This window comes from Neopsephotus bourkii, unplaced genomic scaffold, assembly GCF_033783945.1.
Source record: "Neopsephotus bourkii isolate Nb327-2 ecotype Australia unplaced genomic scaffold, CSIRO-AGI_Nbou_v1 NB_168, whole genome shotgun sequence".
NCBI classification, from domain to species: domain Eukaryota; kingdom Metazoa; phylum Chordata; class Aves; order Psittaciformes; family Psittacidae; genus Neopsephotus; species Neopsephotus bourkii.
The window spans coordinates 2,570,924-2,584,526 of NW_026900684.1; the positions used below are offsets into that span (position 1 = coordinate 2,570,924).

At 42.7% G+C, this 13,603-nt stretch overlaps 1 protein-coding gene across 4 annotated transcripts in view; it reads left to right on the forward strand.

The window, feature by feature from the left end:
• The first annotated feature begins 2,865 nt into the window (after window positions 1-2,865).
• Window positions 2,866-13,603, forward strand: part of MICU3 (mitochondrial calcium uptake family member 3) — a 53,886-nt gene continuing 43,148 nt past the window's right edge. For 2 of the 4 annotated variants that reach the window (XR_009728072.1, XM_061370964.1), the window contains exon 1: window positions 3,181-3,636. Coding sequence is in view for 3 of the 4 variants with exons in the window: in XM_061370964.1 (XP_061226948.1) it covers window positions 3,355-3,636 (282 nt within the window). In the remaining variant the exon portion in view is untranslated. Of the gene's footprint in view, window positions 2,982-3,180; window positions 3,637-13,603 lie in introns of those variants that run through there. The other 2 variants (XM_061370975.1, XM_061370957.1) reach the window with 2 other exon arrangements.

Here is a 13,603-nt window from a genome sequence, read left to right on the forward strand (position 1 = left end):
GTTTTTAACATGGGAATAATGAACTGAATTACTTGAGGAATGAATTGGCTTACAGTATTCTAAAATGTTGAAAGAAATATTGTAACTGTCATTCACCCCAGATACCTGCCTTTCCAGACATAGCTCTGAGGTAATTCAACCCTGGCCATGATTACAGTGTCTGTCAGATTGTTGGTTGATAAACATGGCCACGATTCTCCCTTGACACAGTATCATAACCACTGAAATGGTTTCTTAAAAAATTAAAATGCGTGAGAGTGGCTTAAACCTATTAAGGCTGACCTGACAGTGTAAGCTTGCAGCCCAGAAAGTCAAATGTATTCTGGGTTACATCAAAAGGAGCATGGGCAGCAGGTTGAGGGAGGTGATTCTGCCTCTCTACTCCGCTTTTGTGAGACCTCACCTGCAGTACTGCATCCAGCTATGGGGCTCCCAAGTGTAAGACGGATAGGGCTGTTGGTACAAACCCAGAGAAGGGCCACAAAGGGCTGGAGCACCTCTCCTATGAAGACAGTCTGAGATAGTTAGATTTGTTCAGCCTAGAGAAGGCTAGAGGGAGACCTTAGAGCAGCCTTCCAGTGTGTAAAGGTACCTATAGGAAATCTGCAGAGGGACTTTTTATAAGGGCATGTAGTGACAGGACAAGGGGGAATGGGTTTAAACTGACAGAGGGAGATTTAGATTAGATATTCGGAAGAAATTCTTTAGTATGAGGGTGGTGAGGCACTGGCAGAAGTTGCCCAGAGAAGCTGTGTCTGTCCCATCCCCAGCAGTGTTCAAGGCCGGGGCTCTGACCAACCCAGTCTACTGGGAGGTGTCCGTGTCCATGGCAGAAGTGTTGGAACTAGGTGATCTTTGAGGTCCCTTCCAACTCAAACCATTCTGTGATTCTAATTAAGTTATAATTTGTGTATTTTCTGAAATCTTGTTCATAATAATATACAAAGCCACCAAAGATTTAGGGGGGAAAAATGGTTGAAACTTGGGAAAAACATATTTACACAAAGACTGAGGATGTACCTGACCACTGCAAAAAAATAGCCTGTGTTATGCTGTCACTTGAAATGTCTGTGTGCAGTTTATGAAGTTTTATAGAATCATAGACTAGTTAGGGTTGGAAAGGACCTTAAGATCATCAAGTTCCAACCCCCCTGCCATGGGCAGGGACACCTCACTCTAAACCATATTGCCCAAGGCCTCGTCCAACCTAGCCAGGGATGAAGCATTCACAACCTCCCTGGACAACCTATTCCAGTGCCTTACTACCCTAACAGGAAAGAATTTCCTCCTTATATCCAATCTAAACTTCCCCTGTTTAAGTTTTAACTCATTACCCCTTGTACTGTCACTACAGTTCCTAATGAAGAGTCCCTCCCCAGCATCCCTATATGCCCCCTTCAGATACTGGAAGGCCGCTATGAGGTCTCCACGCAGCCTTCTCTTCTGCAGGCTGAACAGCCCCAACTTTCTCAGCCGATCTTCATATGGGAGGTGCTCCAGTCCCCCGATCATTCTTGTGGCCCTCCTCTGGATTTGTTCCAACAGATCCATGTCATTTTTATTTTTGAGGACACCAGAACTGTACACAATACTCCAAGTGAGGTCTCACGAGAGCAGAATAAAGGGGCAGGATCACCTCCTTTGACCTGCTGGTCACACTGCTTTTGGTGCAGCCCAGGATACGGTTGGCTTTCTGGGCTGCAAGCGCACACTGCCAGCTCATGTTCATTTTCTCATCGACCAGCATCCCCATGTCCTTCTCCGCAGGGCTGCTCTGAATCTCTTCTCTGCCCAGCCAGTTTTGAGGTAACACAGGCGGTGATGCAGGCTGCAGCATGGAGAATGCCCCAAATGAAATGCCACACAGTGCCTATCACCCGTCAGCACCAGGCAGGGGTAAAAGAACATGATCACCTTTAACAACTGGTCTTTAACTGCAGGCAAGAGTGTCAGAGGAGAGGCTGTTGACATGGCAAGTGTCTGTCTTCCTGAAGAAAGGGCCTTACAACACAAGAGTGTGGAAGGGTAGGACACACCGTGGTTCGGCACCCTGTGAAATGAACAGCAAATACACTTGAAATAGGGCCAGAAGAATCTCCCTTTTCTGAGAACCTAAGAGGCAAAGAGAGGTATTGGAGGAAGAAGTCACATGGACCTGGGGAAGGCAGCCTACTGGTATTTAGGAAATTAAGTATTTAAATTGGGTCCCAATGCATCAGTGCAGTAAGCAACCAAACAGGAGTGTTATTTAGATCAGTCTTGAGAATGGTGAAGGACAGATCTTTGTTGGCAAGTTGGCTAGCTCCGTTTCACATTTAATTTCTAAAAACTCTTACTTATGGGACTAAGTGCCATCTACAGTTACTTTACAACACAGTTCGAAAACATGCAATAGTCTGCCAGACTGTTTGTCAGCTTTCAGTAAATTTTAGAAGCAAAGATTTGACAAATGCTGTATCGCAAGCAACACTGTTAGAGTTTATGTGAAACAATCCTCATGCTTCTTGTTTCAGGTGTATATTGGGTATTCCCCAGGAGTTTCGAAGGCTTTGGAAACAGGTTGGGACATTACTAGGGTTTACAGGACTGACAGAGTTGCATCAATCTTCATTCTAGTAACTAGGATCACTGGATGCTTCTAAAGCTTTGGCAGTAAACCAGTGACCAATCTTGATGCCGCAGCCACTTGCGGCCTTCGGGCCTGTGAAACCAATGAGGTATGCTTGGAAACTCTTCCTTTTACAAAACAAGTGCTTCCAGATTACTGCAGACACATTGCAGGGCTGTGTTGGCACACTTTCTTGGGTGCAAGGGTACAGAAGCAAAGGGCCAGGCTCTGTCATGCATTTCTGAGCGTACACAATCTGCGTAACAAGCTGCAGCGAGGCCCACACATGAGCTCTGTCAGCAGTCGTGGCAGTTTCCACCACGGGAAGACATTGCCCTTCCTAGGCACTTCGGCTTCAACTGCCCCGACTCAGGTTCACACCTGTTCTGTTCCCTGGTGTCCAACCACCCCGTGTCCCACCAACCTGGCTGCAGCCCGCAGACAGCGCTCAGCCACCTGCTGCCGCCTGTGCCAGAAACCGGGCGACCCCTCAGGCAATCCCTCAACAACGGCGGGAACCGGTGCTTCCAGCCTCTCTGGCGGGTTGCGCGGGGTGAGGGGGGCACCCGTGCGGGCTGCTGAGCCGCCACAGCGGACAGGCCTACGACCGCGGTACAGCGGCGCAGGTGGCGCGGGGCGGGGACTTGAAGGGGCCTCTCGGTTCCCCACCCCTTCCCTGCTTCTCGCGAGGCTTCTGCTGGCAGCCTGGGGGCTCCGTCCGCTGTCGCTGGGGCGGAGCGGCGGCCATGGCCGCCCTGCGCACCCTCCTGCGGTGGCGCCGTCGCTTGGGCCCCGCGCCTGGTGCGCAGCCCGCTCGGCGGCTATGGGCTGGCGGCGGGGCCGGGGCGGCGGGGTTGAAGCGGTGGCGACGGGAGCTGGGCTTGGCGGCGGGGGCTGCTCTCGCCGCGTACATGGGGTACCGGCTATCCGACCGGCACCGGGAGCCCTCCCGGGAGCCGGCAGCCGCCGGGCCGGGCGGGCCTCGGGCGCTACTCTCCATCCCCGTGGCGGCCGCTGCCAAGGAGACGGTAGGTGTGTGCGTGCGCACTGTGCCGCACTCGGCGGGCAGGCTCGGCTCAGCGCGGCGGGGACACCGCCGGGCGCTGCCAGGGGGGATGGAGGAACCGCTCCCCTCCCCTTCGTTGTGTAAAGGTCCATGCGAGGCGGTGGCGGAGAGGTGACCCCGGGTGGGGTCGGCCCGTGGGCTGGGAGGCGAGGCAGGGCCAGCGGTGAGGACGGGTCCCGAAGCTCCGCTCAGGTCGGGAGGGAAGGGCTGTCAGTGGGGCGTCGGGGCAGGCAGCCGGCCTTGGCTGCGCTTTAAAGCGTCAACTGCATGCGTCCTCCACGGCTTTTCGACTTTGGAGCTGTCCTCAGCGAATTTTTCTTCTTTGATAGAAAATAGTGTTTTACAAATGGAACTGCAGCTGATAGTGCAAAACCTGTCCTCATCTTCTTTGTATGTTGGACAGTTGCCTTCTTACTGTAAAATGTTCTGTAGAGTGAAAGTTCTTGCAGAATTTTGTAAGAAGTGATAGCATAGTGATTGGTGTAAATAAGTAGCACTTCAGTTGAACTAATTCAGCAAAATGCCCATGGGTAACAAAACGCAGTTGATGTGAGTCTGGAAAAGAAGTTTCCTGTATTAGGAAACTTCATGACAAAATTTTCTATCTCAAACATTATGTTTGAGATAGTTTGTACCGTTATGCATGGTACACCTGTACCATGCTGTATGTAACATATGGTGATGCTGTACCATGCTGTATGTAACATATGGTGATGATAGTAGTTTCCTCATTAAAAAAAAATGGTTCTTTTTAAAATGTCAAGAGCTGTGGTTAGGCAGTTTGTCAGTATGGCGTCTGCTGAGACTGGAAGTCAGTGGTGCAGACAGCCTGCGTTCTGTGGATCAAGTCTATCTTGTAATGTGTTTAGGAAGAGGATATGTGTCTTTGCAGTGGGGGCCTTGGGCTTAACAATAAATGTTGTTAGCCCTTTTGCCCTGAGTCGTTAGCCAAAAGGCAGATTCTGTTAGCAGCATCCTTTATGAAAGGAAGTGGAGCCAGGTGTTTTTTATTATTCATGTGCTTGTTGTCTTGAGTATGTTACTGTGGCACAGAAAACCAAAGGCAAACTCTTCCAGCTTTTCATAATGCCTTGATTTGACAGAACTTTACATTTTTACTTAGATGGTCTTAATTCTCAGTCTTCTTTCAAGGGAAATACAGCTGCTGCACCCTTGAAAAGGGTGAATTTAGTGTGATGTGTCATTATGAATTTTCACATCACTATAAAACCCCTGAGGTTGCAAAGTCAGAATTAAGGTTATATTGGAACAATGTAAAATAAAAAAATGTATAGAATATGTCTTCTATGTGTACACAAGCCTCTTTCTTCAAGACAAATGCCATAATCCTTTGAGAAAAGTCTCTGATTAATTTGGTTTTCCATTTGCATAATAAAAAATTTGAAAGATTAACCAGCACTTAGTTTGTGTGGCCAGAGTGTATGCACAGCATGACATCTCAGAATATTAGCTTTATGTTCCATTTTTTACTTTCTGAATGAGGGGTCTCACTGTTTTTAAATTTCAGGTCTGAGTGCTCAGCATTCCTGAAAAAATGGTGTTTTAATTGAATCTCACCAAAAATGAGGCTCAAATAGTTGTGGAATTTTTGGTCTGAGGTAGTAGGTTGCTTCTGCTTTTTTTATTGTTGACTGTCATGCTGCAGAAGGACTTGTGTGGTAATGGGGAAAAACTATAGTTGGATACGGGATCTAGCTGGTGAACTACCAAGGATAGTTTGACCATGAGCTCCATCTGTGATCTGTACTCCCATTTATGTTTGCCCTCTAGACCTGTGTTGAGCACCAACTCTTTCATTACAGGTTCCTAAAACACCTCCAGAGGTGTCTTCTGGGTGGGGGCAAAAAAGTGCAAATACTGTGTTCAAACTGCATTGAATAGTACTCTGCAGTGGTTTTGTATTGCAGTGTCCTGTATTAGAAGGCTGTATTTATGGTGCTTGGGTGACAGTAACTTTTTAATTCCTAATTGTAAGTACTGAGCTTACACCTTAATAGTGTTTTACAGCTTAAAAAAAAAACATAATGTTTGAGATAGAAAATTTTGTCGTGAAAAGTCATACACATTTCATTGGGTTCTGTCATGTAAGTGTCATTAGGATGAAGGTTGGAGCTCATGGGTCTACTGCAGAGTGTGTTTAAAGTAATGGCTGGAAAATGATAACCTGCAATTTCTATATAGATGAGTTTGATGGAAATGTGATGCACTTTTTGCTAAGAGGTTTTTATGGTTCTATCATGTACTGGCCAGCAGAGAATGATGAGGCTCAGGCATCTTGGGATCCTCTCCAGCTGCTTTTGAAGGTCAAAGACGTTTATCCTTTATTCCTGATGCACAAAGTCTAGCAATGGCTTCTGGGGCTTTCTAGGTTTGTCCTTCCCCCACTTTCCTATTTCTTTAGCTCCCCATTTAATTTCCAGTCTCAGTCTGCTTTTCATTCCACAAAGGCAAATCATCCAATATGGTTTTTTTCCTCCTTTCATCCAATCCAAACTTTTCTATTTCATCTTAATATTGCCATTTACATGGAATGTCAGTGTCTTGGTATAGAGATTTACAGCAGCTGGTAGAAGCAGTTACACTGAATGTTTCTGTTGTCCCCATCAGTAAGGCTCTGACCTAGAATGACCATATAGCAGGTGGAAATTTTGGGGGACTTGGCTAACAAATTGAGTATTTTGGGGTGATGGTTTGCATAGATGCATACCTTAGTTACTTCTTAGCAGAACCACTAAGAAAAAAGCCCCAGTACTGATGCTAAACCCTTGAAAAATGTGAAATAATTTCCTTTAAAACATGGAATTGCTGGGGTTTAGTAAAGAATTTAAAAATGTTCTGATGTGGGAAAAAAAATTATCTCCTCCCATAGTTTTTTGTTCCATTCAAAGAAAATCCATTCTGAAACATTAATTGATGATGGATAATTTCATTTTTGTTAATGAGTAGTAAGTTTTTAACTGAGACAGTATCACAATGTAAAGTATTCAGATATTCAAAGTGTTGAAAAGTACTAAAGATAGCTATGACTGTCTCATCCATCTTGTTGGGGTTTAACCCTGGCCAGAAGCTGCCACACAGCCCAGACTGCTGCTTGCTCACCCCCACTGCTCCCCAGTGGGGTGGTGGAGAGAATTAGAAGGGTGAAAGTTAGAAAAATCATGGGTTGAGATAAAGACATTTTAACAGGTAAAGCAAAAGCTACGCACGCAAGCAAAGCAAACCAAGGAATTCATTCACCATTTCCCATCAGCAGGCAGGCGTTCAGCCATCTCCAGGGAAGCAGGGATCCGTCACATACAACAGTTACCTGGGGAGACAAATGGAAAGATAAACACCACTCTGAATGTTGTCCCCTTCCCTGTCCTCCTTCCTCAATTTTTTTTTATTACTGAGCATGATACTGTGTATTATGGAATATCCCTTTGGTCAGCTGGAGTCAGCTGTTCCAGGTGTGTCCCCTCCCAACTTCTTGGAAATTGGGATATGTGTCACCAACATGGGGTTAGTGGTTGTTGTGGTTTAAACCCAGCCAGGCAGCTCGTTCGCTCACTCCCAGTGAGTCGTGCCAGGCTAAAAGCAGTCGAGGCCTGTGTTGTGTCCCCTCCCCCCCCCCCCGGGGGCTCCCCCCCTTCCCTGCTCCTGGAGGGACGGGGAGGAGATTCGAAAGAATGGAACTCCCACAGGTTGAGATAAGAACAGTCCAGCAACCAATGTACAACACAGATCACCATCGCTACCACCAACAACAACAATGATAAGAGATAATAACAAGGGAAAAGTGTACAATACCAGCCGCTGAGCAACAAGTCCGACCCAGCAGACCCCCTGTCCTTCCGGGTAACTCCCAGTTACCTCCTGGGCATGACGTGCTGTGGTATGGAATACCTCTTTGGTCAGTTTGGGTCAGGTGTCCTGTCTCTGCTTCCTCCTGGCTTTCCCTCCTCCCTGGCACAGCATGAGCCTCACAAAGTCCTTGGTCAGGGTAAACATTACTTAGCAACAACTGAAAACATTGGTGTTATCAGTGCTGTTCCCAGGCTGAACGTCAAAACACAGCGCTGCACCAGCTACCAAGAAGGAGAAAAATTGACTGCTATTGCTAAACCCAGGACAGTGGTGTGGCAGACATTTTAAACAGACCAATCTCATGTGGTCAGTACAAAAAAATACTAGCTTGGCCAAGCATATCACTAGAGGTGTTTTGGTAGAGAGTAATATTTGTTACAGGACCAGTATGAAGCTAAGGTCCTTACAGGATTCCCTTTTCCCAGACCCTCTCTGAGAATGATTGCAGTCTTGAGGGCCAGGGGTTTATTTCTGATTACCCGGAGCAAAATCTTAGACACAGTAATAAAGCCACAGTTTTTTAATTCCAGCGTTGCCAGTGCATAACATTTCGGAACCAAAGTAAAATTCTGCACTTAGAGTTGCTGGTTTTGTGTCTTAAGGTTTTGGTCTAGACTGGGAAAGCTCCACCAATAGGCAGTTTCTTTAAAGTCTAGGAGAGGCTTGTGCAGAGCAGAAAACTCTTTGAAAAAACTATTACTTTGATACATATTCTGTGTGCTGACAACTGAGAATAATACTGGCTCAAGAACCTTGATCCAGTATACCACTCATAAAGTATTTACCTTGTTGGAATAGCTGAGTATCATGGGGCTTTTTTCCAGAGGAAAAAAAAAATAATTTCAGAAAAACATAATCCAGTGTCAGAATTCCTCAGAGGAGTTAATATTTGTCTTACAGTTCCTGGCTTCTGTGCTCCTTATTTTCAAAAATACAGTTAATTTGTAAAGCTTATTAAAATGGTCTTGAAAATACCAATGATGTCTCTCTGCACTCCAAAGAGATCTTTTCTGTAATCATATTGTCACTGGGTAAAGGTAATGAACTCCAGGTCTCTCTGTTTTTACAAATTACTCTGAGAATCACTTCCTTCAGAGGTGATTTAGGAATTAAAAGGTGGGCAGGGAAAGGCAGACACAGAATATGTACTTTATCACATTTCTTGAAGGCACACTGATTTCCAGGAGAAGGAAGCTGCATACTTCAGATGTTTCCAGAGGTCTTTTTTTTTCTAGTACCTCAGCATTACTGTCAAACTCTCTGTCTGTGAAAATACTCAAAAGGTCCAAGTTTATTTGTAGCAGCGCATTTCTAAGTGGATTACATAATGTATTTCTATCTGTATAATGAAGAACAAGATTTAACTCCAAAAAGTAAGGCAGACTGCCCTAGGGAGGAGACTCCCGCCTGCTCAAAGAGGATGCTGTTCCAAGAGGTGCATAAAGCATCACTTTTACAAGAACCACTTGTAGCTAACCTTTTTTCATAAGCATGGTGCATTTCATGTCATAGGTCAGTTGGCAAATGTAGGAAGATGATTTGCCCTTGGCTGATGATATCTGAAACTCTTCACGGTCATCACCCTGAGAAGGATACTGTGCCAGGCAGCTGTAGTGAGAGATGCTGATGGAAACGGAACATTTACCTCTCAGCATTGATTCTGTGGTTCCTCAGGATGCTAAAAGGGATGAGACGTGTTTGGGACAGACAGCTCCAGCTTCTACTATGGTGTTAGTCTTACAAGCAGTGAAGCATATGGCAATGTATAGCAGCATATACACACTGACAAAAGCTTCTTGAGGAACTGTTAGAGATTAAGTAACTTCCATATGAAATTAATGTAAGAAGGACCGTTGGAGAATATTTTATCATAATACTTATTTTGGAAAAATTCTGGAATAGCTGTGCTTACAGCTAAACATTGTTACCCCAAGGATTTCCTGTAACAGAATTTTATTTGAACAGGGCCCTTTTTACAGCATTTTAAGCACATTCTGGCTTCCTATGCTTGTAAATATTTTAATATAATAATGCCCTTATCTCAGTGAAGCGGGATCAACTGACAGAATTGTTGGCTGCACTACATCTAAGTAGTCTGCTAGAAATATAACTTCAGTAAGCATCAAAACAGTTTTGTCTACTTGGGATTTTCCCACACTGGGAACTTGACGTTTAACCTTTTGGCCACCCAGCATGAAAACAAAATGTGCTACTTTTATCTACATGGGAGCATATTAAATAAGCCTCAAGTCAAATATAAACGAAGGAAGTAAGGAACAGCATTGCTTTGAAAACCTTTTTATTTTAATAGTTTGCACAGATTCTCATTGATGGAAGACAGATTACTTTGCAAGCAAAAATTCAAAGAAACTCACTTGAAATAAATTAAAGATTAAACTACTGTAACAGAACGTATATTTGACTGCAAGCAAAAGGTACTTTTAGTAGTAAATGTTGGCTTCTTTAGCTAAAATAGTCTTACCTTTATCTCAGTTGGAAAAAGCAATAGAACGCTGATTCAACTTGGAACTCTGCAAAGTTGTGGGACTTTATGTGGTACTCTTGGAGCTTTTTGCCTTGCATGCACATGCAGCATATATATATTTACCTATTTGTTTTGTAAAATGCATTGCATTATTTGTAGATATTCTCAGAATCTGGGAGCGGGGAGCATTGTTCTGGGTTTTGCAGATTACTTCTGCAGAGCTTTATAACCTTGTACGCATCAGTTTTTCTGCCAGTTTATCTGGCATTTGAGCTTGTTTTTATGGGAAAAAACAGATTTAATCCATGTTAGAAAGTGATTTGAAATGTCAGCTCTGTGAAAATTGGGTATGTGTATATACATTTCTGAGTGAGTGGGATAGCAAGAAAATAGGCAGAGATAATTTTTTCTCTTCATCTGATTTAATCAGAGTTTAGAAGAGTCATGCAGTCTCTGTTCTTAGTTTTGCAGAAGGCAGATGGAAGCCAAGACCGTGCATAGCATCACCTCAGAAAGGTGCTGTATTGGCTCTGCACTCCTTCTGCAAGATATGGCACTGGAGGACAGGAGGTAGGAAGTGAAATACAGAGCAACAAGGTACCAGAGTTTGAGGGAGAAAGGGCAGAAGGATGATAACCAGGAGTTTTCTGATTACAGCTCTTAATGCTGAAGAGTTTTTTGAGAATAGGGAAAAGATGATATATTGTTCTTGAGAGCTAATGAGCTTCAGTCTTGCCCCTTTTTATTTACTTCATGAGTTGTGAAATTAAAAGGACAGAAATTCTGGCTACTAGCTAGGTTCTTGGTTTCAGCTGTGGCACTTTTGTTTTCCTAATAGTTCCCATAACAAAAGTGGGTTGGTGTAGATGTGCAGATAAAGCAGAGCTAACCTGCTACACCTAAAATGAAGACAGTACTGCTGTTGGGAGATTAGTGACATGCTGCATGAAGGAAATGGCCGTGTCTAGTTTTTAAAAGGCAGAAAACCATAACATAACATGATACAAGATCACAGTAATTAGTAAGCAGGATAGCCAAGAAGGTTAGTAAACAGAGCATAGAAGAAAAAATCTCCCCTCTTTTGTTTGTCAAAGAGATGTACTTTCATGAAAGTTTTTGAAGATTGCTGATAATTACAGAGAGATTTAGTCTGGATAAGCTCTTGGAACTTCAACTAGAAATTGAAATCTTACTGAATCTTGTTCATTTTTTCACCAATGGTACCTTCCCTGAGGTATTTAACATCTACTTTCTATGTCTTGTTTATGTGTCTGTTGGATTTGATACTAATCCTAATAGTATCAAATAATAATAATGCTGAATACAATAAGATTGCCTAACCTAGGCATAAATATGGAATAGATTAATTTAGAGCAACTGCTGTCACTAAGATTCTCCCACTTGTCGCACTGGATTATGATTTGCTAATGTTGGGGAAAACAGGGACATTTCATACTTCAGTGAATTCCTGAAGAGGTGCAGATTGAGGCCATACTTGAGAATGGGTTGGCCTTTAATTTAGCATATTTATTAGTTCCTTATAATTGCAGCTTTTGTGCAAGAGAAGGTTGCTGTATGATACCTAAATTCTTAAGCAGTAATAGAAAAATGAAAGCTATAAACAAGGAACTTGGGCAAAAAATAGTAGTATTCCCAGGGATGGTTTTATTTGTCAGTTTGCTAAGTTATGTTTCTTGCAGTCTTCTGCAGCCAAACCTTGTTTTTTATTTGGACATTTAATGTATGGCCGAGTGTACACTTAACTGTACACATTAAGCCCTGCGTACATTTGTTTGACTTCATGTTGGAGCAGTAGCAGAAACAACTTGGTTTGGCTCTTTCAGATACAAGCACAGTTCAAAATAAAGTGGTACTTTTATCCCTTGGAATAAAATTGTCCTTGAGCTTGCAGTTTTCCCAGAGCTTGCTTCTGGAACAGGTGATAGCTTCTTTGCATAAGCTGCAAATATCCATGGCCTAGGTTTTGAAATAACCGTTGTGGAGTAGATCCAGGCATTTGTCTGGCTAAAAATTACATCACCAAAACAAAAGTTCTCAGTCAAATCAATTCCCTTATCCAGTTTGACATGTGGAAAAATGAATATAAAGTGCCAGAGCAAGAGTATGCAGGGTGTTGAGCTCTTTTTGGTGGTAGGCTGCATTCTTACCAGTTTGCAATGACTTTGAACCAGAGTGTGGAATGCGGGCATTGCTATATACTCAGAGTGAAACCGTAGATTGGCTAAAATGAGGCAGAAATTAGGGTTTTGCAGACCTGAGTATTGACATGAGTTAAGTTTAAGCATGTCTTGAAAATTCCTTGTTTGCAGAATGTTACTTTATATTTATAGTAGCATAGAATACTTTAGATAATGTTGAAATATGTGTCTGAGAATTTAGCAAATGCTTTTCGAAGTGTCTCAAGCAAAATACTAAGCAGTAGTATCTGAGAAAGTGTGAATTTCTTGAAAGAGCAAAGAATCTCAACATGCTTTCCAAATGCTAACAGTGATCAAAACTAAGATGATATTTCTTGAGTGGTACATTATCTACAGATTCTCCTGATTATGTATGATTGATTATGACTGATTACAATCGATTACACCTACTGCACGTGTAATACTTCCTTGAAGCAGTTTCTTTTCTGAAAATTGACATTGCAGAAATACAGCTTTATCACTCATGCTTACAACCTGCATGCATTAAAAAGCATGTTTCTAGTACTGATAAAATAACATGTATAAAAAATAAGATAGATTATTAAACTTCAAATACGGGGATAATCAGTTAATGTCACTACAAGCTCTATCAAAACAATTGACTCGTGTAAATCCCACATGAAGGCATAGCTTGAATGCCGCTGGACTCCTGAAGGATCAGTAAGACCATAACATTCAAGCAGTGAGATAGGACAGAAATATTTTGGCTTGCACGTGAGTATGTTGGAAGGGAATTCAGCTTTTTTCTGTTAGTCCAAAGTAAGTTTTTTGGTCTAGTTGTTAGATTTATTTTTTTCCCTTCCCATATTTAATTTGGTGATCATTTGAAAATTCTGAACACCACAAAGACCAGGTTTAAAGCTGCTCCTTGGGCAAAAATGCAGTATATTTATATGTAAAGTAGTGTCCTGAAAATTAGATGGTTGTATAAGCATTTCTATTTCTTTCCATGACAGACTTTTCCATTGAAATGAAACATTTTCACATATTCACACACCTACTAAAAGGAATAATTTCAAAAGACTAGAGACAATCCAGAAGCAGAAGTATGCAGTCAATAGTCTCTTTTTCCTTCTAGAAGGCTGGTTAAAATCTAAACTGTTGAAATACTGAGACTCCCATATATAAATTCAAGGAATTGTGAGTCTTCTGTTACAATGTGATTATATATACATGATTTTTTGTTTTCTTTTCCAAATAGAAATTGTTTGACTTCCTTCAAAAGTAGACATACTTTTGATCTATTTTACACACATAATTTAATTTCCTAGTTACAACTGAGGCCATAAAAATTGGTTTTGCTGCCGTAATCTGGCTAATGTGAAATCTGAAACCTGTTCTTACAAGGGTTTTGGAAA